Source organism: Lampetra fluviatilis, chromosome 49 (assembly GCF_964198595.1).
Source record: "Lampetra fluviatilis chromosome 49, kcLamFluv1.1, whole genome shotgun sequence".
Taxonomy (NCBI): Eukaryota; Metazoa; Chordata; class Hyperoartia; order Petromyzontiformes; family Petromyzontidae; genus Lampetra; species Lampetra fluviatilis.
Genome location: NC_136323.1, coordinates 35,905 through 62,749, shown reverse-complemented (window position 1 = coordinate 62,749; position 26,845 = coordinate 35,905). Strand labels below are relative to the sequence as shown.

At 43.3% G+C, this 26,845-nt stretch overlaps 1 protein-coding gene and 1 long non-coding RNA gene across 2 annotated transcripts; both read left to right on the top strand.

Moving 5' to 3' along the window:
• Nucleotides 1-3,216: 3,216 nt before the first annotated feature.
• Nucleotides 3,217-14,198, top strand: LOC144948394 (uncharacterized). Its single transcript, XR_013640155.1, has 5 exons — nt 3,217-3,424; nt 8,706-8,771; nt 12,145-12,273; nt 12,811-12,885; nt 13,920-14,198. It is a non-coding gene; the product is annotated as an uncharacterized LOC144948394 (long non-coding RNA).
• Nucleotides 14,199-17,048: 2,850 nt separating this feature from the next.
• BBLN (bublin coiled coil protein) lies at nt 17,049-25,274 on the top strand. The gene is made up of 2 exons (XM_078877813.1): nt 17,049-17,172; nt 23,493-25,274. Exons 1-2 carry the CDS (start codon nt 17,094-17,096, stop codon nt 23,663-23,665), a joined length of 252 nt encoding a protein of 83 aa, XP_078733939.1. The 5' UTR covers nt 17,049-17,093; the 3' UTR covers nt 23,666-25,274.
• Nucleotides 25,275-26,845: the final 1,571 nt, after the last annotated feature.

The following is a 26,845-nucleotide window of genomic DNA, read 5'->3' as shown; positions in this document are numbered from 1 at the left end:
ATCAAGTTTCATTTATTAGATATAGCCCTGTGAGCCATGCGGCTCTGAAGTCGGGTGCAACCGCAACAAACAAAATATGAACACAGAACATCCCAAAGCGACGACGCGCAACAAAAAAACATCCTGGAATAAACCAGCAAATATTCCACAAAAAACGTATTAAAACGCTGTGTGCAAAAATCACAATGTGGTGCAAGCCAACAACAATACAACCATAAGACAATTTAGATTAACCATATGTTTTCGAATCACCAAAATAAAGCTATAAAACAATGTAACAACAGTAATCATAGGAATTGTGATTTGAAATTTAACAATAAACGATATACATAACACGTACGACAAAACCTGCAGCCATAGCTGGTAGCACGACACTCCCAGTGTATGATGTGTGAGTGAGTCAGTGTATGATGTGTGAGCGAGTCAGTGTATGGTGTGTGAGTGAGTCAGTGTAAGATGTGTGAGCGAGTCAGTGTAAGATGTGTGAGTGAGTCGGTGTAAGATGTGTGAGTGAGTCAGTGTATGATGTGTGAGCGAGTCAGTGTATGATGTGTGAGTGAGTCAGTGTATGATGTGTGAGCGAGTCAGTGTATGGTGTGTGAGTGAGTCAGTGTATGATGTGTGAGCGAGTCAGTGTAAGATGTGTGAGTGAGTCAGTGTAAGATGTGTGAGTGAGTCAGTGTATGGTGTGTGAGCGAGTCAGTGTATGGTGTGTGAGCGAGTCAGTGTATGGTGTGTGAGTGAGTCAGTGTATGGTGTGTGAGCGAGTCAGTGTATGGTGTGTGAAGGAGTCAGTGTATGGTGTGTGAGTGAGTCAGTGTAAGATGTGTGAGCGAGTCAGTGTATGATGTGTGAGTGAGTCAGTGTATGGTGTGTGAGTGAGTCAGTGTATGGTGTGTGAGCGAGTCAGTGTAAGATGTGTGAGCGAGTCAGTGTATGGTGTGTGAGCGAGTCAGTGTATGGTGTGTGAGTGAGTCAGTGTAAGATGTGTGAGTGAGTCAGTGTATGATGTGTGAGCGAGTCAGTGTATGGTGTGTGAGTGAGTCAGTGTAAGATGTGTGAGTGAGTCAGTGTATGGTGTGTGAGCGAGTCAGTGTATGGTGTGTGAGTAAGTCAGTGTAAGATGTGTGAGCGAGTCAATGTATGGTGTGTGAGTGAGTCAGTGTATGGTGTGTGAGCGAGTCAGTGTATGGTGTTTGAGCGAGTCAGTGTATGGTGTGTGAGCGAGTCAGTGTATGGTGTGTGAGCGAGTCAGTGTATGGTGTGTGAGCGAGTCAGTGTAAGATGTGTGAGTGAGTCAGTGTATGGTGTGTGAGTGAGTCAGTGTATGGTGTGTGAGTGAGTCAGTGTATGATGTGTGAGCGAGTCAGTGTATGGTGTGTGAGTGAGTCAGTGTATGGTGTGTGAGTGAGTCAGTGTATGGTGTGTGAGCGAGTCAGTGTATGGTGTGTGAGCGAGTCAGTGTATGGTGTGTGAGTGAGTCAGTGTATGATGTGTGAGCGAGTCAGTGTATGGTGTGTGAGCGAGTCAGTGTATGGTGTGTGAGTGAGTCAGTGTATGGTGTGTGAGTGAGTCAGTGTATGGTGTGTGAGCGAGTCAGTGTAAGATGTGTGAGTGAGTCAGTGTATGGTGTGTGAGTGAGTCAGTGTATGGTGTGTGAGTGAGTCAGTGTATGATGTGTGAGCGAGTCAGTGTATGGTGTGTGAGTGAGTCAGTGTATGGTGTGTGAGTGAGTCAGTGTATGGTGTGTGAGCGAGTCAGTGTATGGTGTGTGAGCGAGTCAGTGTATGGTGTGTGAGTGAGTCAGTGTATGGTGTGTGAGTGAGTAAGTGTATGGTGTGTGAGTGAGTCAGTGTATGGTGTGTGAGCGAGTCAGTGTATGGTGTGTGAGTGAGTCAGTGTATGATATGTGAGCGAGTCAGTGTATGGTGTGTGAGCGAGTCAGTGTATGGTATGTGAGCGAGTCAGTGTATGGTGTGTGAGCGAGTCAGTGTATGGTGTGTGAGTGAGTCAGTGTATGGTGTGTGAGTGAGTCAGTGTATGATGTGTGAGCGAGTCAGTGTATGGTGTGTGTGTGAGTCAGTGTATGGAGTGTGAGTGAGTCAGTGTATGATGTGTGAGCGAGTCAGTGTATGGTGTGTGAGTGAGTGTCGGCTCCCTCTGCTCGCGCCGTCGCCCCCCCCCCCAGTCCCGTCGGCCCCCCCGGTCCCGTCGGCCCCCTTGGCCTCCCCGGCCCCCTCACACGCTTCGGCCAGTTTGGAACTGTTGAGCAGGGCCATCCATTCACGTAGTTTGCCGACTCTGCTGACAACGTCCTGGCGTGGCGCGTTTCCTGCTCCCATGGTGGTGGGTGCTGCGATGACAGACGGGCAGCGGCAGACCTGAATGAGCACGGATCTTCTCCCGTCGCGTGCCAAGAGCAGCCTCCCCCCACCCCCCACCACCCCCACCACCACCGACCTGTCTGATTGTGTGGGTGGAGGCAATGTTGCTCAGAACTGACAGCAAAGGAGGGGTGGGGGGGAGTCGGTCAAATAATTCCTGAGATGAGGGAAGAGACATGGGCTATGATACAGTATAAACAATATTGAAGGTGTGGTGAGACGAGGAGAAAGTTGAAGATAAGAGACATATTCGAGAGGTTCAATGACGATTTATGTAAAGTGGTCCCGGTACTGGGTGGATTAATTATGACATCGCAGGATCGTGATCGGTGGCGGCGGCGACGGATTGGAGAGGAGGCGTTCATCCAGCAGTGGACTGACTACGGCTCTCTCATGTGATGTCGGGTAGAACCGTGTTGCCATTCGGTCGTGACGTGACATTATATGTTTTTTATTGCGCCTATATCTATGGGACACTTTTGCCAGTAACAAAATGATGAAAAAACAAGAAGATGAATTCCCCTTTTTGGTTTAACATTGGTGAGACAAGGCCACGGAGAAGGCTGACTCGAGTGCAGGCCAATCAGTTTCAAAGACAATGCATGTTGTTTCATCAGAGCATGCTTGTTTTCATGTATTGCCACACGTATGTGGTTAATGCAGATCTGATGTCTTCCAAAAGGTGTCTATTTGGTATTTAAACATCTTATCACCTCCTGTGCCATTTCCAGAAAGGGTAAAATCCTATTCGTATTTTTGGCATCATGTTTTAAGGCGCCAACTTGTTTTTTTTACAAGAACCCACCCCTCTTCCCTTAAGCTATTTGGGTGCCCTTTAGCTTCTGCTTTGATCCGCTTTATATAGCGGCGCGGGTGGCTCCTGCGAGCGGAAACACACAACGCGCGTCTCGTTCAACGTAGGTGTGGGTCACCAGTCGCTCGCATGCATCATCCTCCTCTCGCTGCGGGCGATGTCCATGCCGGGCGACAGGAATGACCACTGCAGGGATGTATCGGAGCTGCAGGCGTCCGCCAAGAAGGTAAGTCGATTTCTAACGCTCACATTCGTGCGTATGTACGCTCACATCAGAACGTAGTAATCAGAAAAAACACATTTTGTAAATTCTCGTCACTTAGTCAATCAGGCCCCGTGGTGCAAAATGTGCAGTCTATATTATCTTACTCTATGGCCTCACTCTCTATGTATGTGTCATTGTTAAGGGTCATTGCCTCAAAGGTCGCCTATCATATATATTTTCAATTCGGACCACACGTTGTCATTGACAAATGTGTTAAGTTTGTTTATGTTATTATTCCTGCGCACCACTGCCAATGCAGCGTACCTAAATACGGTAGTGTGTACTGCAGTAGATGTGTCGCTGCCGTGACAATGGCGAGCGGTGGCACAGTGGTTAACGCACTGAGCTCTGAACCCGGCGAGCCGAGTTCGAATCCTGCTCCCGCCCAACATCGGTGACGAATAATTGAGCCGGGTTTGAGGCTTCCCTCGGTCGACTCACCCTTAAATAAATACTTGAAGTGTGTGTTAAACATGACCACTGGAGAGACAAAGGTGGCCGAGCGTGGTGTTGCTCTTCTCGCCCATGCCCTCGTGTGCCGTGCCGGCCTTAATAGGTGCTGACTAACAGCACTTTCCCCATCAGTCTACTAAGGGTATTAGGCGACCTTTGCATTTATTGTTGTGTGGGGAGCGGTGTCGCAGTGGTTAGCGTAATGCGCTAACGAACACGGTGACCTGAGTTTCATTCACGCTCACGGCCAACATCAGTAGCCAGTGATAACTAAACCCCCCACTCGACTTAAAATTAAATGAGTACCCTGGTGCCTTGTGTAAATATCAGTACTGGGAGAGAAAGGCGGTCGAGCGTGATGCTGGCCACATAACCCTTCCTTTCTCTCCTCACCCTCGTTCGCCGCGCCGGCCTAGATAGATGCTTGCTGACAGCACTTGTCTTAACGTTCTGCTCTGGTTATATGGGGCATCTTTCTCTTTGTTGGATGCGTGTGGGAGCGGTGTCGCAGTGGGTAGCGCTGTCCAATATACGGCATTGATACCCCGGGTGTATGAATATCAGTCTTGGGGAGACAAAGATGGTCCGGCATGCATACTGCTGGCGTTTATATGTGATTACTGGAAAGGAACACACCGAGCCGAATTGTCACGTGAGTTCGATTCCCAGCCACACCAGTGGCGAGTGTGGTGGACAGACAACCCCGACGAGTTTGCATCTCTAACCCACCACTTCGTGGGGGGCGTTATGATTGATAATGAATACGTTAATGTGCAAGGTGTTTATAGATGGAATTAAAGCGAGTATATACCTGGACGCATCTGTCTGACCTATGAGTATAATTTGTATACCATGTCCCTTTATATAACTGGTGTTCTTTAGGCACTTCAGTCCATGCATAGTATATTTCTTGTTCCAGACTTAAGGCAACGTACACTTTGTCTCAGAGATACATATGCGACAACACTGGCACGAAGAAATAGGCTTAATTTTGGATTTACGACTGTAAGAGAATTTGACTTATTTTTTATATTAATTCGCTTATTTAGCCAGTAAAGCCCCACTGAGTCTCAATACTTTTTCAGTCAGTTTTCTCAGTAGGAGCGGATGTTATTGTTATCCCAATTGAGTAATTTGCAAGTGTTTTTTTAGATGTTACCTACCTTGCCTAGTATACAGGAAGTCGTGGATTGGATCACAACCCTGACGCCTGCTCTATCATTGGAGTTCGTATGTCTCTCTCCCTGTGATCGCGTGGATTTTTCTCCAGCTACTTCGGGTTTTTCCTCCACATTTAGAAGCATGCATTTAAAGCATTTGGCTGCGACACATTTGCACACGATAAGCCACTGCGTTAAGCTGTTATAATGTGTGGCCAGGTCGTTTCTGAAAAATAGCTATATAGCTCAGTGGGCCTTAAAAAATGCTTTATATATATAGTTTAATAGTTGGCCAATACCAGTAACACTGCAGGTTTTTGTTTTGCTATTGGAGCAAACCAGATAATTGGAGGAAACACATGCAAAAGAGGGGGAGAACGTATAAACTCCACACAAAACAGGCACCCGATTTGGGTATTGAACACAGGACCTGCTTGCTACGAGGAACGAACGTTACTACCACCGCGCCGGCCTGTTTCTGTCCAGGTGATCCAACCCTTGCCGTAAGAACGTTCGCGAGTTTGAGAAATACAAATGGCGCGGGTTTGACCCTATTCCAGTTCACGTTGCTCGTTCATGGTTTCATTTGACATGTTTACAATGGCCGTGTGGCTTTACAGCATCCGGTACTGTATGCACTATCTTAGAAGCGTATTGAAAATAAGGAAGTCACCACTGTCCTAAAAAATGTGGGGTAAGAAATCGAGTCACTGGCCGTTGATCCTGTACATCTTTGGATTCTAATTCGAAATGAAACTTTTTTTATTTTACCAGGTAACACCCACTGCGCTAAATAGCTCTTTTTCAGAATCAACCTGCCACAATTGATAGCTCAACTAAGTGGCTTATCATTGGAAATGTATAACAGCTAAATACTTTAAATGCAGGTTTCTAAATGTGGAGGGAAAAACCGGAGGACCCGGAGAAAAATCTACTTCACCACGGGAGAACATTCAAATTCCAAATAAAACCGACAACCTCCTGTATACCAGGCGAGGCAGTTAACATCTCGCCACCATGGTACCCGAGCACAGACCAATTCTTAATCCACACAACTCACTCGTAAATCTTCACCGTTATATTCTTAGGTTTTTTCGGTAAAGTCACGTAGGTAAAAAATTTTAATTAATAAAAGTAAAATAAAAATAAAAATCACGACGTTTCGGAGGCAACACAAGCTTCCGTCTTCAGGTGGAACAGTCACAGCACGATAGCTGTATCAAGTGAGAGAAATTCCAAGAAAACCGTGTTTTATATATACTGGTTGAGGGTGGGAGGAGCCAAGGTAGGCCCTGAATATTATTTCTGAGGTTCGGTGCGGCTGAAGCACGCTGTTAGGAAAGAGCCTTTGTTGTGTAAACTAGGTGCGGATGATGTAAAGGTGCATGTAAAAGGGACTGAGCCTTTTTGTTATGTAGAGATGATGCGGCTTAAATCGCTGCCAGAAAATTAGTCTTTGTTGTGTAGAATGGTTGACTGAGCCTATTATTATTTAGAGGTGGTGCGGCTTAAATCGCTGCCAGGAAATTAGTCTTTGTTGTGTAGAATGGTTGACTGAGCCTATTGTTATGTAGAGGTGGTGCGGCTGAAATCGCTGCCAGGAATGCTCCAAATATGTGTAGTTAAATCTTTTTTGCATGGTTAATAACATCTTTCCAATGATAATCACTTTCCAATGATAATCATTGGAAAGATGTTATTAACCATGCCCCCACAACCGGGTTCAAAACCCGCTCCTCGCTGGAAGTTCGGCTCCCTTCCCTTGTGTGTATTCTTACTCTATTCTTGCTGTATTCTGACTGGTTGCCCGACGGGCTTCGCCGTGGCCATACGATGTTAGGTCAGTCCACGGTGCCGCAGTGCAATTTAACCTGGGGGAAATCTGCCAATTCCCTGGCCCCGGGAAACCGTGGAGCCCCCCCCCCCCCACCACGAGGGGACTCTCGGGTGAAAACCCAGGGGCCAGGTGATTCCCCCACGAGGTCCTACGTGGTGCAGGTGGGTGTTCAGTGGGGGGGGGAGTGTGCGCCCGTGTGGGGGGTTTGCAAAGGGGCAGCAGCCCCAGCAGAGCTGCTCCGTTGCGGTGGCATCACAAGTGGCTCATGAGCAAATGGTCACGGTGGTTATTGGGTCAATTCCAATCAGGATCCACAAAGCTTGCCCCCCCCTCCCTCCAGCTTCGTCAGGATAAGACGAGTTATACGGCATGATTACGTACATTCTATGCTACTACCCGCCATTGATTCAGTGCTGAGCCTACTCCTGCTCATGCAACTGCTGTGCAAGATAAATGTTCCATCCTCAGCACGATCGGCATTGATGTTATTTCGTTAGGCAGTGGTGGCTACGCACATGGCTTGTAATCTATCACGATGGAGGCGGCGGGGGTTGGTGGATCACACAAATGTTGGAAAAACCCATTCCCATGCGTGCCGAGGTGCCATATGTCACAGTGCCACATACTGGATATCTGTGAAAACGAGCTTTATAGCTCATCGGATTCCTCCAGTATAAATAAAGATTCTTATTCGAATATACTGGCTTGCCGAGAGAAGGCGGTACAGTACATAATAGTGCAGATTTATAACATTTTGTTTGGGATAGCTTGGTGTCCCCTCACATGCTTGGATTTTCTCCAGGTGCTCCGGTTTGCTCCCACGTGTATAAACACCCATTAATTTGATGAAGACATCGAAATATAAAGAGGAATGCAGAGCTTGGGTAATTGTTGGGTCTGGGTAAAAATGCCATGATTTTGTCGAAATGTCGTAGGTGTCCCTGAGCCATGTCTAAACGTCTCAAACAACATGTTTAACCATGTCTAAGCATTTTGGGGGTGTCTGGACCCCAAGACACCAACACAGCGGCTGCACGCCTGTATGCTATACCAGTACAATTCGTGTGTGCGTGTGAAAGCATGCATTACTAACAGAATTGAGGCTCGGTTAATTGGCTGGCTTGTCAGTTTGTGTTTAACTTCAGACAAAAAGCACAACCGATTACGGCTTAAATTTACACTTGCATACAGTATGTTCTCCTACAACGCGGTAGTTGCGTTCCTGAAGAACATCGCGTTATGGAAAAATGTCCTTATTATAAATAATATATAATATAGGGTAAAGCACAGTCCGTGATAACACGTGAGATGCGTACGCATGCTTAACAAAGATTGAGGCGCGTGGGTAGCATCTCGAAGAATCCAGCAGCATTCCGCCCCTTGTGCGATCCGCCTTGTGTGATCCTTGTGTGATCCGCTTTGTGCGATCCGCCTTGTGTGATCCTACGCCGAGGCAGCCGCACAACCGCTGCTTCCTGCTCGTGCGACGTAGTTTTGTTCCCTCAATCGCGTTATATCCAATACGCATCCGCATTATAAAAATGTGTTCCCTAATACATTCATCGCTTTATGAAAACACGTATTATATGAGAACATACTGTATTTGGTGTGCGCCAGTATTCCAGACTGACGATAGATTGGCAGCCAGAGAAGGGATGAAAATCAGGTCATGTTCTGGAGGAAATTGAGGGACGGTGGTGGTTTGGGGAGGCCTTCATCAAGCAGTGGATCGATCATGAATGTTGATGATGTTGAAAATATTACGTGTGTGCGTGGGCATTTTTGTTTTCAGTGCAAAGTGGCAAATGAATCCGTCAAGCTATACCGAGAAAAAAACGATTTGGAATGCGGCACTACAGTAAGAACCTGCATCTGTATTTTCGTTATGGTTTAATTTGCGTTACCAGACAATGGTATCTTTACATTTTCGGAGTTGGTCCACGTTTTAGCATTGCCCCAATATATGTTTGTACATGTACAGCCAGATATCCTCCCCAATGCCTTGCAAGCAATGAGGGTCATTGACCATACTTCACCACGATGGTCAATGCGGGTTGATGAAGGTGTGAGCACTACAGAATAGCGATGGATTTTTTGCACTGCCCTCTACTGCTCACAATACCTACTGCACCTGTTTTGTGCACATAGTGGTCACCCATCGGAGAGGAATCTAGGGTCAACCCTGCTAAGCTTCCGAGGTCTGATAGGATAAGACGTAGCCTAGGTGATATGGTCTTTGTCCTTATTTTTAAATCCTTTATATTAAGTTCGCGTGCTTGCTTGCTTAGGACCGTGCAAATCTTTCGGTCGTTTTTTAACACACTTCCCGTGATCCAATCGAGCTGACATTTTCCACACAGACTCGTTGTGCCAGACAATTATTGTTCGTGAAAAAAAATTCCCAAAATTTTACACTTTTTAGGCAAAAAAAATTATTTTACATATATTCAAATAGAACTCATTCACAGTATAAGAGCCCAGAGCGTAACCCCTCCACAGGCCGTGGCGGAGTAGCGCAGTTGGTAGTGCCCTCGCTTCCCATGCCAAAGGTCGCGGGATCGATCCCCGCATCCTCCACAGGCGAATATATTTTTTAATCCTTTATATTAAGTTCGCTGCCACGCATATAAAGGATTTATAGTGAAAAACTTTGTTTTTACGGGTAATACTTATTATTCACTTTATTTTATTTATTTTTTAATGGAATTTATTTTTATTATTCTAATCACTTTATTTTTTTCCCCAAATCACGTTTTTGCCACCAAATCACGTTTTTGCCCCCAAATCACGTTTTTGCCCCCCAAATCACGTTTTTGCCCCCAAATCACGTTTTTGCCCCCTAAATCACGTTTTTGCCCCCAAATCACGTTTTTGCCCCCAAATCACGTTTTTGCCCCCCAAATCACGTTTTTGCCCCCAAATCACGTTTTTGCCCTCCAAATCACGTTTTTGCCCTCCAAATCACGTTTTTGCCACCAAAATCACATTTTTGCCCCCAAATAACGTTTTTGCCCCCAAATCACGTTTTTGCCCCCAAATCACGTTTTTGCCCCCAAATCACGGTTTTGCCCCCAAATCACGTTTTTGCCCCCAAATCACGTTTTTGCCCCCAAATCACGTTTTTGCCCCCAAATCACGTTTTTGCCCCCAAATCATGTTTTTGCCCCCAAATCACGTTTTTGCCCCCAAATTACGTTTTTGCCCCCAAAATCACGTTTTTGCCCACAAATCACGTTTTTGCCCCCCAAATCACGTTTTTGCCCCCTAAATCACGTTTTTGCCCCCAAATCACGTTTTTGCCCCCCAAATCACGTTTTTGCCCCCAAATCACGTTTATTTTTTAATTCAATTTATTTTATTATTTTAATCACTTTATTTTAATTATTTTTAACCACTTTATTTCTTTTTAATCACTTAATTTTATTTATTTTTTTATTCAATTTATTTGTATTATTTTAATCACTTTATTTAAATTATTTTTTAATTGAATTTATTTTTATTATTTTAATCACTTTATGTTAATTATTCATATTTTAATTATTTTTTTACCACTTTATTTATTTTTAAATCCTTTATATTAAGTTCGCGTGCTTGCTTGCTTGCTTAGGACCGTGCAAATCTTTCGGTCGTTTTTTAACCCACTTCCCGTGATCCAATCGAGCTGACATTTTCCACACAGACTCGTTGTGCCAGACAATTATTGTTCGTGAAACAAAATTCCCAAAATTTTACACTTTTTAGGCAAAAAAAAATTATTTTACATATATTCAAATAGAACGCATTCATGGCTTTGGCTGAACGTCAGAGTGTAAGAGCCCAGAGCGTAACCCCTCCACAGGCCGTGGCGGAGTAGCGCAGTTGGTAGTGCCCTCGCTTCCCTATGCCCAAAGATCGCGGGATCAATCCCCGCGTCCTCCACAGGCGAATATATTTTTAAATCCTTTATATTAAGTTCGCATGCTTGCTTGCTTGCGTGCTTGCTTACGACCGTGCAAATATTTCGGTCGTTTTTTAACCCACTTCCCGTGATCCAATCGAGCTGACATTTTCCACACAGACTCGTTGTGCTAGACAATAAATGTTCGTGAAAAAAAATTCCCAAAATGTTACACTTTTTAGGCAAAAAAAAATTATTTTACATATATTCAAATATAACTCATTCATATCTTTGGCTGAACGTCACAGTATAAGAGCCCAGAGCGTAACCCCTCCACAGGCCGTGGCGGAGTAGCGCAGTTGGTAACGCCCTCGCTTCCCATGCCAAAGGTCGCGGGATCGATCTCTGCGTCCCCCACAAGCGAATATATTTTTAAATCCTTTATATTAAGTTCGCTGCTACGCATATAAAGGATTTATAGTGAAAAACTTTGTTTTTACGGGTTATACTTATTATATTACAGTGATTGTTTTCCCCTCTAATGTCACTTTAGTTGAGTAATATTGAGCACTGACCATTCCATCAATTACATCACTTTAGTTGAGCAATATTTTACACTGATGAGACCCAAAAGGCAAATAATAGAATAAGCTGCACACGTTTTTTTCTTTACGTGGAGAGACAAAAGTACGTGTGTAAATGTGTTTATTTAATTCTTAAAAAGTAGTTATTTTTTACCTAACTTTTTCAAAATATAGTTGATCACGGTTTTTTATCAGACAAACTTGCACAATATACTGCCCATCTATATTTTATATATACAATGGATGTACATCAATTGTATGGCCCCTACTCTGGGTGTGATGGTGCATGCCTGTGATTCATGGTTGGTGGATCACGAAAATACCTGTCAAACTCTGAAACCTGAAGGGCTGTGAGGTGGCCAAGAGAGAGCTATATAGCAAAGTGGGTCCTTTCAGTGTTACACCACTTTTGAATGGGCTATCTCTAGGTGTTACAATTTACTCCCACCGACAAAATGCTCCATATACATTGTCCAAACAGCCCAATGGAGGACCCTCCTGAAAAATGTGTCAAGAGATTCCCTGTATGTATGTGGAACTTCATTCGCACAGTACGTAGCCAACCATGCTAATCAGATGATTTACTACATTAATATATGACATTATATCTATTAGTTTATGACATTGTTAGCGTGATTAATATTAAAAGTTACCGTTATTGAATCGTAGATGCCTTTTAATGAGCGCAAACAAAGTAATCAATGGGCTATTTGTCACGTCGCTATAATTTTAACATCAATGTTTTTTGTTCGTGTGCCGTTGTTATTTAGATGAACGAAGGAGAGTTCATGCACTTCCTTAACTCTTACAATGCCAGCAGATTATTTAGAAAAAAGACCAATTGCTTTGCGAATGTATTCACCACATTTCTACAATTTGCTGAACGCATCAAGAGAACGGTGAGACCCTTGAATTCTCTGCTTTGCTTGTGCACAGTCCATTACATTTTGCATGACGAATGTATATTGAACTTCTTTCGCACTGTACGTAGTCAACCGCGAAAATCTCTTGTCGGTTGTTGTCATGACGCATACTGCCAATTTGTATTCCGTTTGCTTTAACAACAGCATCAGTGACATCTGTTTTTTCCCTCGTGTCTACATTGCTTCACCTATCACTTAGGCTCACTCCGAACGTACTACTTCCATTTTTCATCGGCACATTTGTAGTTGTTTTGCTTGTTTCCTAGTTCAGTGACGAATATTGTGCCAAGCTTCATTGACAAAAATATTCGTTGGCGCATAGTGGCTATTTATTTATCTGTGTCACCGATGGCTGCGACCAGAGACCAAAGTGTGACCGACTACCATGAGAGGAATGAAGACTGATATTCATATATTTCAGGAACGTTATTACAGACCAGACTTCCGTAGGAAAACCAACAATGTTAACTGGCTATAAATCATAATAATGTCAACTTGTAATGTGCCGCACAGTCTTTGTTCGCTGTCCAAGAGAGAGATCAACTCAGAAGCACAAGGAACCAGACAAGGAGAAAAGACAGTCAAATGGTAAATGTGTTGCCTCCAAAGAAGTCTCTGCCTCTCTCGTGTGAACCACAACATATTAAAGTATTGACTTGAGTTAACTGATTGGCTGACCTGTAATTTTTCAGGGGATGAGGGTTGAGGTGAATATTGTGTTTCAGAGTAGAACGGGCTGTTTTCGTTCACTAGGCGAGGACTAAGAAAATTACCTAACGAAATCGACAGACTAGGCAAAGACTAAATCTTACAAGTTTCATAAACTAGACCAAGGGTCAGCAACCTGCAGCTCCGGAGCCGCATGTGGCTCTTTAAGGACCACTTCCAGACGTTATTTATTAAGGAACCACCATCTCATATCCACATGCATTGCTGCTCTTGAAATATTGAGTTATTTTTACCAAATTCAAAAAAATGGCTCCTCTTGTTGATTTAGTTGCCGACCCCTGAAATAGACGAAAGCAAAATTAAAAACTGCTGACGACATTAACACTGCTTTGTATAGTACGTGTGTCCTGGCTGGTTAAATTATGCAAGTGGATTGCATATTGCGGCGATTTTTGTGGATTTATACTTCATGGTGCCTATGATCAAATCACCCAGGAATGCACCCGATTACATCAGATCACGGAAGCTGAGCAGGAGTGTAGCCTGGACAGTGCTGGGATGGGAAACATACACGGAAGGTTATTTGATGCTGCAGACTGCGAGGCTGAGTGCTAAAAAGCAGAGGGTAGTTCAGCAACATTCATTGTTGTACCTGCACTGAACCAACTTGGTGAAGTATGGTCAAATATCCCCCATGACCTACACAGCATGGGGAGATCTTCATCCAGCATTGGATTGACAAAGGGATGTTAAATCACTATGCTACGTAGAGCATTTGTACGGTACACAAGCCCTTCAGTCACTAAACAAACCATACAATGTTTTCACAATTTGAATCGGTTGCAAGTTTTTGTTGTTGTTGTTTACAGCTTGGGCAATCGTAAGCATTAATAATAAATGTGTCTTCCCCGCCCCCCACTCCCCTTTCCTACACTGCCCTTTGTGCATTTCAGCCATCTACAAGGAATTCTATAAACAAGTTCTCCCATTCCGAGGTGAAAAACTATTTCCTCGGGTGCCTTGCGACAGCGAGTAAAAGTCCAATCTTGAATTGCGATCCTGAGAATAGCCCCTGACACCAATAAGATTGAAGGACAATGGTACCATGGATCTGCATCTATTCTGATACATTTTCCAGTGATTATTTGTCCCAGGAGCTTTTAAAAAACTACAAAAACACTTGTGTACGTGTCTTGATAAGGGATCTTTTAATTCCTGAGGGCCAAGTAATGTATTATTGTTGTTGTGATGATGCTTGTTTACCCAGGAAAGCCTCACCGAGTCTCAAGACTCCGAGTCTCAATACTCGGTGAGGAGGCTATGTTGCCGTGTGTAATCCCAAATGAATAATTTGCAGGTAATTTTGCAATATATTGATTTTTTTTGACAATACCAGTTGTTTATATACATGGGGAAAAAACTGGAGAACCCAGAGGAAACCCATACAGAACAGTGAGAACATACACACCCATGCCTTTCTTGCTGTGAGGCACAAGTGTTAACCACTGTGCCACCCTGCTACCAAACTTAGAAATACCTTTGGCGGGCGAGGCATTAACTCGTACCTTACCGTTATCCCAAATCAATGAAATAAAACCATCGCTTACCTTTACCGCAATCATGCGATGCATGCACACTAGCTCTGTTCTCAGAACTACTTGAAAGACAACTACTGTTGTACTTGCTAATATTAGAGGCACCAGTCAGAGTTGCACCCCTAATTTGGAAGTTCCCAGGTAGATTACAGAGATTACAGATTTCCCACAACTCTGATTAGCGCGTTCGGCTATGCACTTTACGAAAGAAGCTCAACAAACATACAACAATCAAGAGGGCTGTAGTATTACTGCCCTGCAGCACACAATATCACTTTGGTCTCCACCCAAGTTCACCCTCCTTGGCAGTGTATATCACGGTTATAGTGGTCCCTCACACAACACAGCTATATTGCCATCTTCCAGCCCCACAGCTGGAGCCCGGCTTGGTAGAGATTACATGTACTAAGTGGTCTGATGGTGTTTTCACAGATGAGCCAGTTTACATAAGCTAATCGCTTTGATTTTAGCAGCTGATCGCTCATTAATGTATGCAGGACATTACCAATTACAAAAAAACCCATTCACACTGTAGCCCTTTTTACAATCAGGGAAACAAATTATTTTTACCCTTTGGTTCTTTATGTGGAACCGATTTCACTTAACCGTAAACCCTGGGTCAACAAACTAAACACAAAAAGCAATTGTAAAGAAATTCGTTCTCTTTTTTTTACTCCTGATGACGATTGCTTGTGTTGCGATCGAAACGTCGTAGTTTTTTTTGTTCTACGTGACTTTACCGAAAGACCGAAAGAATATAAATTCTTTGAAACCTATATTTACAAGTGCATAGCTCACGCGGCTTCCTAATATCAGAAGAGAATTCCCGACGGCCGCAGAAGCGCATCTGAAAGTGCGCAATGCAGTGACCTTCTTTGTTCGATGGCGAGCCAAAAGCCGCCACTGCAAGGATGACTGGTATTCGTGTGATCAAAGAGTACTCTCAAAGAGTGAGTGGTGTGTGCAGTCATTTGTGGCTTGGCTGAGACTATCAACTCGCTACAATTGAGAACCATCTTTAATCACAGGTGGTAGCCTGAAACTCAATCGTGCCAGCTCAACTCTTTCAGTTACGTGGCTATTTCCTTGACAAGTACGTTTTATTCTTAACAAGTAATAGATTTTTGCAGCGAATGTTACAGATCATAAGGTAATTTTTGGGTTAGGCCATGTAATGATCTGGCCAAATCTGTGTCATTTAGACCCTCTCCACCACCTGTCAGAGCCCAAAAATGAGTGTCATACAACCAATTAGTGATGCACCAATTATTATTTAGCCCACTGGCAAGTTGATGAGCAATTCTCACAAATTCAGCGATTAGATACAATTTATTCTATTTAAGGGTGGCTTCTGAGAACGTGGCAATGCATGATGCTTCATTTTTTTATGTGAAGTTGAAAACTATTTCATAACTGTGCACGACCAGTTGATCCACGTGTTTGCAGCAACCTTGGAACTTTAGGATGACTCATGGTCTCATGCACATATTACGCATTTTGGAATGTTTTATTTAATTTTAATACCTTGGTAATAAAGGAACCTCTATCATCAGGGATTAATGCAGGATTTCTTATTTTGCGAAACCAATATATACTTACAGATAATTGTGATATTTATTACCTTTATTTATATATAAGTTATTTAACTACACTATGCACTGTATTGCACTGGCATACATATATGCATTTGATAAACATTAAGATGACCATGTGTCGCTTGATATATCTTTATCACTGGAATGTGGGTGCACAGATGTTAAATATATGTAATGTTATATTTAATAATAACTTTATAGACTGGGGATTACAAACTTTATTTAATTAAATTATTACTCGGGTTTTTTACTTTTTGGTAATACAGTATGTTTTTATATTGTACTGCCTGATGTTGTGATTTGTTTCGTGCTTTGTGTGCTTAAATAAATATACTGGACCCGGCATTTGCATTTATTTTCTTAAAAATATTATTGTGCTTGAAATTTCAAACGCACTGAGTCCGTCACATCTTTACAAAATGACCAGCGAGACGCATCATCGCCTGCGAGTCGCCCCTTGTTTGCTGTAGGACACATCTGGCACACAGGTTTTAGTTGTGTTGTATATCTCTCAGTCAGTGTGAGTGATGAAACAACACTCGCTGATTCACTCCAGTCAGTCGCCTCCCTGCCACTCGTCTATCGCTCCTGCCGTGGTTACCGTTCCCGTGAACTTCACTCTTTGATTGGTCACTCATGTTGAGGACTCGCTCAGACTAACAAGACTTTGATCTATCGTCTCATCCACTGACCAGCGCAGGTGAAGTATGGGAAAATAATCCCCATTTCAGGAAAATTATGGCGAGGCCCTCATCTAGCAGTGGACTGACAAAAAGCCCAACACGCGCACATAAACCAATTTCATTGCAAATAGCGAGTTTGAATAGAAAGACTGCAATCGCCTCCTATTGCTGGATCCCATTGAACCTCCTTGCCGGTTCCGGGTCCCGTTTGCTCCTCTTGCCGGTTCCGGGTCCCGTTACTGTCACGAGCAGCAATGGCCGGGCCCAACGGGGAGCCGAGTTCCATCGCGAGCGAGGACGCGAGCGAGGACGCGCTGCTTGAGGGAGACGAGGGTGAGCGGCGCGGCTCTGCGGTCGTGATACGCGGCCACAACGTCGAGCGGGACAATTCCTCCTCCACCCCCCCCCCTCTAGGAAACGCGGCCGCGCGTTCGCCGCGACCGCCCTGGCTCGGTTCCCACCACCCGTTGCATTTCGTAGAGCGCATAAGCGGCCAGTTCCACGGCGTTTTCCTCTTCACGCGACCGCAGTTGCCCGTCAGCGGTGCGCTGGAGAATGTATCGGGAAGTCATTAAAGCACTTGCCACCCTTGTGTTAAGCGGACGACGCACTCCCCGTCGCCCTTTCCTTATCTGTTCGCATCAGATGAAGATACAATACATGTTGACGCATCCCATCAGCCCACACGGCCTTGTGGCAGTGTTGTTGTTGTTGTTCAGCCCAGTCACTCACCGCCGGTCAGTCGCCGCCTCCGTGTCAGAGGAGCTGTACACCCCGAGCTACCACTGCTATTCAGAGTGGCCTGAAGTCAAATGTATCGTTCCGGATGACCGCTGCAAAATATGATTAAGAGTTTTGATTATCGTGTGCTGATCTTTAAAGGTGCATTGAACATTGTTGATACTGCTACTGATACTTCTGCTGTTATGGAGTGACTCATGCAGCCAGCTATGGCTGCAAAGTTAGGTGGTACATGTTATGTATATATCGTTTATTGTTACATTTGAATCACAGTTCCGATGATCACTGTTACATTGTTTTTATAGCTTTATTTTGGTGATTTTTAAAACGTGTTGGTTTAGCCATGTTTGTTGTAGTTAAGAGTTAGCCTGATAGCTTTAATCTAAATTGTCTTATGGTTGTTATTGTTTGAAGCGTTGATATACGTTGTTTTTTCTGGAAGACTTTGCTGTTTTTTCCTGGATTTTTCTGTTGCGCGTAATCACTTTAAGATGTTTCTTGTTAATGTTTTTGTTTGTTGCGGTTGCACCCAAGTCAAGAGTCGCATGGCTCACAGGGTTATACCTCATAAATTAAACTGAAATGAAACTTATATCGCTGAGAACCATTCGTTACTGTTCACTGTTGATGCCTCCACTCATATTGAGGGGGGACTCTATTCGTTCTGGAAGGTATCTGTTATTTATATTAATATTTGATTTGTCTAGGGCTCTAGGCCCTAGGATATGATTGATTCGTTATACACAATGACAGAAGCCAACCTTATAAACATTCTTAGATATCCCGCATGTAACGGATGGATTTGACACACTTAACCACACAGACAGTTTTCTATTTTTCAAATACAGTACAAACATCTCATTAAAGATCGGAGTACCAGATATTGAATATACAACTGACACTCGGTCCATAGAATACAAATTATCACAAAAGGCTATAAAAAATTGCCTAAGTTAAGGCGTGTGCAATGTGATGCTTATAATAAGGCAAACAATGCAACAAAGGCCGTCAGTCGGCCTTAGTCTGTTGCAGATGGTCTCACGCTCGCGTTGAGAAGGTGACACGGCATCCTCCTCCTCTGTGCTGGTTAATGTGCAGTCGTCGCACTGCCTCGAGCAGAGGATGCAACTGGTGACTTGCCAGGTGTGGTAAAACCTTGACGACGTTTAGATGATGACCTTTCTTCAACATCCGACTGTACAGCCGTATCTTCACTGTGATCATTATTCACGAGCTTGCTGTTTTACAGTTACTTTTTGTTTCGCTCTTGTCATCCACGGCACGCGACTTTGTAGCACACAGTTCGGTACAATGTGAACGTCTCTCGGTTTAACACGTAGCCTTTCGCCACCAATACACCGGTGTGTTGGAGTCGTCAATAATTGGCACGGTTTGTTTACGTGACACATCTTACTAATTGGCTGTCGGACGGTGGCGGGTTTAAGGACACATTTACGCAATCCAAGCAAGCAAAAACACTTTTATTATAGATTATCGTACTCCGTTTGAGTCTCTTTAATAGCACTTTCCGTATGTCTCGGCTCGATATTATTCAACAACCGCAAAACTTAACATTTTCTTTCAGAATCTCCACTGCTTTACCACTTTAGCTCCGAGTGGTTATTCGGCGATTCAGCCATTATCGTGCAATGCACTACTTCGAACGAAATAAGTCTCACTATGAGAATGCTTACCCCGAGCTCTCAAGACTGATATTGCACTGTGTTTGAGTTGTACGCCTTCTGGTGTCATCTGGTCCAACACCAATGGGGACTAGGCTCTAAAGAAAGCCGTCTCGGGTGTGGACCAATCAAATTCAAGGACAGTGCATATTATTATCATTATCAGAGTTGCTTCTTTTTGTTTGCTTTTTTTTACTACTTGTGTTGTGGTTATTGCAAACATGATGCCTTGAATAAAGGTGTCAGTTTTGTACCAGTTTAAAAGGGTAAAAACCTACCTCCAAATCAGCGGTTCCTAACCTTTTAGAGTGTGCAGACCCCTTTTCAACCTCCAAACATTTCCCGGACCACCACATGCTACTAGTTATTTCAAATCGTACATTTGCTATATGAGGATTTTTATTAGGATTTGTATTATTTTGTTTATTATCATAGGTTGGGAACTGCTGCTCGAGATATGAGTTTGATTACATTCAAGCAGAAAGAGTTGTTTACAGTGCTACATTTTTTTCTCATTTTCATCACTTTCAGTCACGGGGTTTACAATTATAAACAGTAAAAATGTATCCACTAATTCAAATAAAAAATAAACATCCTTTTATTTTCATTCAATGCATTGTGACTGGAAATTCACAACATGTTAATATATATAATTTGGTTCTTTCGGTAAAGTCATGTAGATAGAAAAAAAAATATTAACTTTCTTTTTTTTCTATCTACATGACTTTACCGAAAGAAACAAAGAATATGAATTTCAGTCACGAAAGTTTTAAGTCAAAATGTTAATATATCTTGTTTTACGGGGGTTACATTATTTTAAGGGGTGGAGCATGCAGTGCTGTGGTAAGCGCACTGTGCTATAAACCAAGCAACCTGAGTTTGAGATTCCCTGCCACGGTCAACATCAGTGGTGAGTAATATCAGAAACAATTCTCTCCTCCCCGTGCCATTCGTCAACCCAGTATGAAGTATGGTCAAACATTTTCCATGACCGACATGGTTTGGAGCCGCCTTCATCCAGCAATGGATTGACCAAGGGATGCGTACTTTATAAGTTTTAACTCCAGAGTTAGTGGTGGAGTTGATTTACCAAGTGCATGTTGAGGTTATTTGGATATCAAACTGGACTTAAGGAGTTGGTTATTATGATTCCAACACTGGCATCATGGAACTACAGGTGACAGGGAGCAGATTATTTTGGTGTTGGCAGCATTCCTACATCAGGGGTGCCGAATAAGGATAATTGAGTGATACGATAATGTTAATTGGATGTCAGCAGGAATTAACAATCTTAAGGGCTTGAAATATTGATGCCTACATTTTATGTGGTCATTACCATATTTTTTTAGCAGAGCGCTGTGTTGTGTGGATGCCACGTTTGTAGTTCTATGTGGTATTAACCTTAATAAATGACAGTGTAATTGAAAGTTTACAATTCTTGAATTGAAACTGGAAAGTTGATGACTAATCCTGGGACAATAAGAAAGTGAGGCTATAGGAACATTATTAAATCAAAGCTATGCCTGGTTCGTGTCATTGTGTGTGGGATTTGAGGGATTTTTTCCTGTTTTCTTCGTATAGAATTGTCAATCGGTGTAATTACCAAGTGTCCCTAGAATTACTCAAAACATGAAGTGTGCAAGGAAAACTCTACCATATTCTGTACCTATTTTAAATTGCCTGCTAGAAATAAAGTTGTATGACTGTGTTTGCTTAGCATTTGGACAATTGGACATGGAGGACATCATTGGCAAGTGATTTCTGAACTGGTCCTGGGTCTGCCTTTTCCCTTCACTGACCCGCACTGACCAGTGTGAAATATGATCAAACAACCACCATGACTGACGTGGTATGGGGTTTTTATGTATGTTTAACTTCTTTCGCACCGTACATAGCCAACCATGTTTCTCAGAGGTGCGGGGGAAGGATAACAAACGAAACACAAAAATCAGTTCTAAAGAAATAAGTTTTCAATATATATTTAGAAGTGCGTAGCTCCAGTGGCTTCCTAATATCGGAAGGAAGAGCATTCCAGACGGCCGCAGAAGTGCAACTGAAAGAACGCGATGTGGCAACCATATTTGTTCGATGGTTAGCTGCTGTGAGGATGACTAGAGTTCACTTGTAATGGTTTATGCTCCTTGACTACAGCAAGGATTTGTGGTTCATTTGTGGCCAGCACGTTGTGTGTAATGAGTGCGACCTCATTATGTATTCATTTGGAAACCCAAGTTAATACCTTCATCCCGCAGTAGATTCTAAAAGGGGCTGTATATTATCGTTAAAATGCCATGGGCTTAGACAAACTGTCTTTTTTGTCCATGCTGTGATTGCAATGGCACACTAGGTTTTGTGTAACAAACCATTGACTTATTAATTAATAAGCCATATTTTCTAAAACTATAAGTAATGCACAGCCCTTTGAAATATCCCGCTGAATGAAGGCCTCCCCATACCGAATCAGTTGTGGGGATTGTGAAGTGTTGCTATCCACAGTAGCACTACTCCAGTCCCCCCTTCCCACCCCCATATTGATTTTGAAATTTTGACTAGAGCTGTTGAGCTGTCATGTAAGAAAAAGGGACGCCTGTGCTGTTAAAAGTTTAGTTATTCCACACATTTGTTAGAATTCATGCCGTGTTACATTTTTGAATAACATGGAAGGTGGGATGCAGTATTCTGGTAATGCAGTGTTCTTCACAAATATTTAGAGGGAAGCCACTTTTGCCAATAAAACATTAGTATGAGGGCCACCACACATTTGAAACCATCAGTTTTGACAGCATCATTGGGTGTTTTCACATTTGTATATTATGGGGGCCGCACGTCAGGGCCGCACTCAAGGCCACCAGGGGCTGTCAGTGGCCCACAGGCCTTGCAGTGAAGAACACTGGTAATGTACTCGTACACACAGTGTCGCCAGGGTGGGCTTCCCCATATGTAAATTAAAGTTTGGGCAGTATTTTTCTTCAGAGACCAGTTTATATAGTACAATCACTCGGACCTTCCGTACTCACAAAATCATATACATGTTTGGCTGTTTTGTCAGTCTACTGGTCTATGTCGGCCTCCCCACGCCCTACAGGTTATGACTGTTATTTCACCACACTTTACCGCGTTAGTCAGGTAGGGAGGACAAGTTGTAGCATAAATGTACCACTCAGCCATGGATGTTCTTGCATTGCCCCCTGCTGATTCAATTGCTCAGTAGCAGCTTACAACACCTGTTCTATGCTTGAAAATCAAGATCGAGACGTGGACAAAGTCGTTGATTTCACCACACCTTGCAATCCCTTTCTACAATTTGCCAGATCACGGCAGCTCGGTTAACACACAAAATCATATACCAACACTTCACATGATTTAGCGTATTGTTAACACCAAACAAACCAAACCTTTGTCAAACCCATTGGTAACTTCTCACATACAAAATAACTTAAAAGATCGACCAGCTTCGCCTCCAAGTTACTGGTTTATGGGTGTGCTGACAGTGTTTTGTGTCAGCGTATTGTGAAGGCAGATGTACACTGTGTGTGTTGTACACGGGTTGTGTGTGTTGTATACGTGTGCGTATGCAGTATGCAGTAACATTTTCGGCCAGGGCCAAAATTTGTGGAAAATCGGTATCTGAACAGGTTTTGTGCCATTTACATTTTGACTCTACCTTCCATAATTACTAAGTGCTGTGTGTAAAAATCAACATGAGGGAGTTAGAGGTGTGCTATGAGCCATTTTATCCCCTTCCCCCAGTCTTCTCTCCTGCCTCCACTTTATCGTGCCAGCCTTAATAGGTGCTTAACACAGCACCTGGCACGAACAGTCTGGTAAAGGTTATAAACGGGGGTATCTTTATATTTAAGACATGGCTGAGCAGTAGGCATTTGCCGCTTGTTGCAGAGATTTGCGGTTCCATCATAGTGGCTTCTCTGGTTAATACTGCAGATGTGTTGACCAGAATTACGTGCAGTCTGCTTGACGGTGGAGGTTAAATATCTTATGATGTTACATGAAAAAAGAGTAGGCCATGTGTGTTGGCGTAACAACCCGAATCTTGCCAAAGTTGCAAATTACACAGCAAATTGCCTGATTGAGTAAAGGCACGTCACAATATTCCCGCTTCTGTGAAACCACTGCAGACTATAATAGCCTGTGAAAAATAGCGCCTTTCTCTTATGTGTCAATGGCGCAAATGTCAAATGTGCTCGATTAGAATTGTCTTTTTATGTGCAGAGTACCAAGATCTGAACTCCGCGCTTGACCAAATCAGCTCCTTCCTGGACCAGCTGGAGGAGCGGAACGACTCCTTGAATGCTCGTCTCCGGGAGCTGCTGGCGTCGAACCAGCAGGAGCGACGGGGCGCGTCCAGCGAGGCCCAGGGCACTCAGCAGCAAAACGAGCGCTGATGCCACATCTACCCCCCTCATCATCGCTCACCTCCTAAGTTTTTTTAACCCTTGTTTGTTTTGCTCTCGACACATTTGCCCAGTTGGGCTGGAAGTTGGATCTTTTTCTTTCTTCAACCATACCGAAACCGAGACTGGAGGAGAGTTGAATTGGAAGTGAGAGGCTTTATAAAATTCATGGATCTTGTGTTTCGTTGACGGAGGTTTTGGTTTATTGCATTTTATGGCATCCAAGGCAAATAAAATGTAAAAATAAAATTTTAATCGAAATAAAATGTGGTTAATTTATTCCTTCAACTGCATGTGTATTTCTGTTTACGTGTTGATGAGTCGATGTCAGATATTGCCGTGACTTCAGCTGACAAAATTAGAACCACAAAGTATTGAAGTAACTTTCAAAGTATATTTGCTCATACGCACAACCTGAAATAGAGTGGTGTCACAATCTTGAGTAAACTTTAGTTCCTTTATACAAACAAAAGTGTTTTTTATTGATTTTGCGCAAGATGAGTTTGTATAGTAGTTTTACTCGTAGTTTTAGAACAATTGAGATCCATTATCTCTTGCAGGAGTGGGTTGAGAGTGGTAATAAGGGTAAAGCTGAATAAATTTGGATTCTGCGTTTAACACTGACACAATAACCTCTCGTGTGTGAATGGTTAAGTCACAGAAACAGAAGATTCCTTTATAGTCTAGAATAGATTCCAGTTCACTACTGTGTATAATTTGAATTTATTTGAATGTAAAAACAAATCCTGTCATGTTTGTTTTAAGCACTCGTATGCATGATGAAATTAAATTCACTCACTGGTAATGTTGGTTATATGTTTGTCTCGACTACCCATCAGAAATGTGAATGTAGGTATGAACATTCCTGCTGCTGTTTGTGGAATAAATGCTCCTGGGGAATGTCGTATGTCATGAACATTGAGCACTTGACTTTGTAATGTGTTATTATTTCTCAAGTGCAGCTGTTGCTAGAATTCCATAAAATATTAAATTCGCATAATTCTAGGTACAGCTACTTTCTTTTACCCGTGGGCAGATTATCCAGAATGCTGATTAACCTCACTTGTTCACGTATTGCAGGTTTGAATTATTTGCTGCTTATGACTCATGGTCGGTGAATCATTGCCCACTTTCTTGCAAACGTGTTTGCAACTAATTGATTATTTTATGACACAATTACATACATGTATGTCTTCACTTCCAACCTATATAGGTAAACAGTTCACATTTTATACTCTTTGGTTCTTTCGGTAAAGTCACGTAGGTATAAAATAATCCCAATGGGCATACATTTTGGCCAATGGCAGTTACATTGTACGGTTTTTAGATTTGGTTTGAAACTGGAAGAAACCCACGAGGAACGGGGGAAGAAAATATAAACTCGAAATTGTAAGGTGGCCGATTGGAGTCCGTAGTTGAACCCTGGCCCTTGTTTAGAGGGTCCAAGTGTTGCCACTGCGTCATCCTGTCACACGTGGGCGTAATGGACTTCGTTTTATTGTGGTTTCTGTATCGCATTAGGTTTTTTTTATTATTTTGAAAGTGCATTAGTTCAGGAGGATCATAATGTGGAAAAAACAAATAAACGGTTTACTCCTAATGGTGCCTGCCCATTGTCAATGCAATTAATAGTCTAGACCAGCGGTTCACAAGACCTTTTCGAGTTTGTGGACCCCTTTACAATAGCCAAACATTTTACGGACCACGACATGTTACTAGTTATTTGAAATTGTAAATTTCCTTGGTGAGGATGTGATCATTTTTATATTTCTCTGGACCCCATGTAGTGGCCTCGCGTACCACCAGGGTTACCTAACCAACATGGACACTAGCTAAATAACCTAACCATCATGGACACTCACTAAATAACTTGACCAACATGGACACTCGCTAAATAACCTAACCAACATGGAAACTCGCTTCAATAACTGAACCAGCATGGTGCTGTAGCGCCACCGTGTGGTCACTTGGTACAACTGCAGTGCCTGGCGCGGTGACAGCAGCAGTGGCACTGTGCGGCGTCTTCACGGCTTCATTGCAGCCAACCCGCTTGGGACTAACGCCAGGACGCCGCAGCACCAGCGACTCACAACTACGCGGCAACTGCTGGCGTACTGTGTTGGCCTACACTGCACATGTCCACCACATAGACGTAACCACGAATTTAATGCTTGTGGTACTGCAAATGTCCACCAGATGGCAGACGTAACCACGGATTGAATGATTGTGGTACTGAATCTTGACTTGTGGTGCTGTACTTGTCCACCAGAGGGCACACGTAACACGCCATAGCCTTATTTTTGGACAAAAGTTAATTCATCCATTGTATTTACCATTAGTATGCTATGTATTAGATTAAAAGTGGAAAATGTTACGATTAAATGTTCACGTCCCAAAAAAAAAACCCGAAATACTAACCTCTGCTGTTTATGGTCAAAATGAGCCAAATTCTCATAGCTTTATTTTTCAACAACAAGTGCATTCCTCCATTGTGTTTGCTGTAGTATTCTACATATTATGTACAAAATTAAAAATGTCACGATACATTTTTCAACTCAGAAAATCGGCACACCTTTTTTGACCAAAAAGCAAATTGCCGTTTTTGTACAAAATTGTGTTTGGGTTTGGGTGAAGGTTAGGGGGTAGGGTAAGAGGTTAGAGGAAGGGGTTAGGGCAAGGGGTTTGGGGTTAGGGTGAATGTTAGGGGTTGGGGGTAGGGGTTAGGGTTTAGGGTTAGGGCTTAGGGTTAGCGTTAGAGTTTAGGGTTAGGGGTTAGGAGTTAGGGGTTAGGGGTTAGCGTTAGGGCTAGGGGATAGGGTTCAGAATTTAGGGTTAGCAGTTAGGGTTAGGGGTTAAGGTTAGGGGTTATGGTTAGGGTAGGATTAGGGGAGGATTAGGGTCAATGTTAGGGTTAGTGTTAAGGGGTTAGGGGTTATGGTTAGGGTAGGATTAGGGGAGGATTAGGGTCAATGTTCGGGTTAGTGTTCAGGGATTAGGGGTTATGGTTAGGGGATATGGTTAGGGCCGCACGCGCGCAGCGGGACACAGCACACGCACGCGGGCCGCACGCGCGCAGCGGGACACAGCACACGCACGCGGGCCGCACGCGCGCAGCGGGACACAGCACACGCACGCGGGCCGCACGCGCGCAGCGGGACACAGCACACGCAC

Excerpts from the sequence above, each read along its gene's own strand:
- BBLN (XM_078877813.1), top strand. The coding sequence starts at position 17,094 with ATGGCCGGGCCCAACGGGGAGCCGAGTTCCATCGCGAGCGAGGACGCG. Across the intron at positions 17,173-23,492 it reads GCTGCTTGAGGGAGACGAGG|AGTACCAAGATCTGAACTCC; the intron begins GTGAGCGGCGCG and ends TTTTATGTGCAG.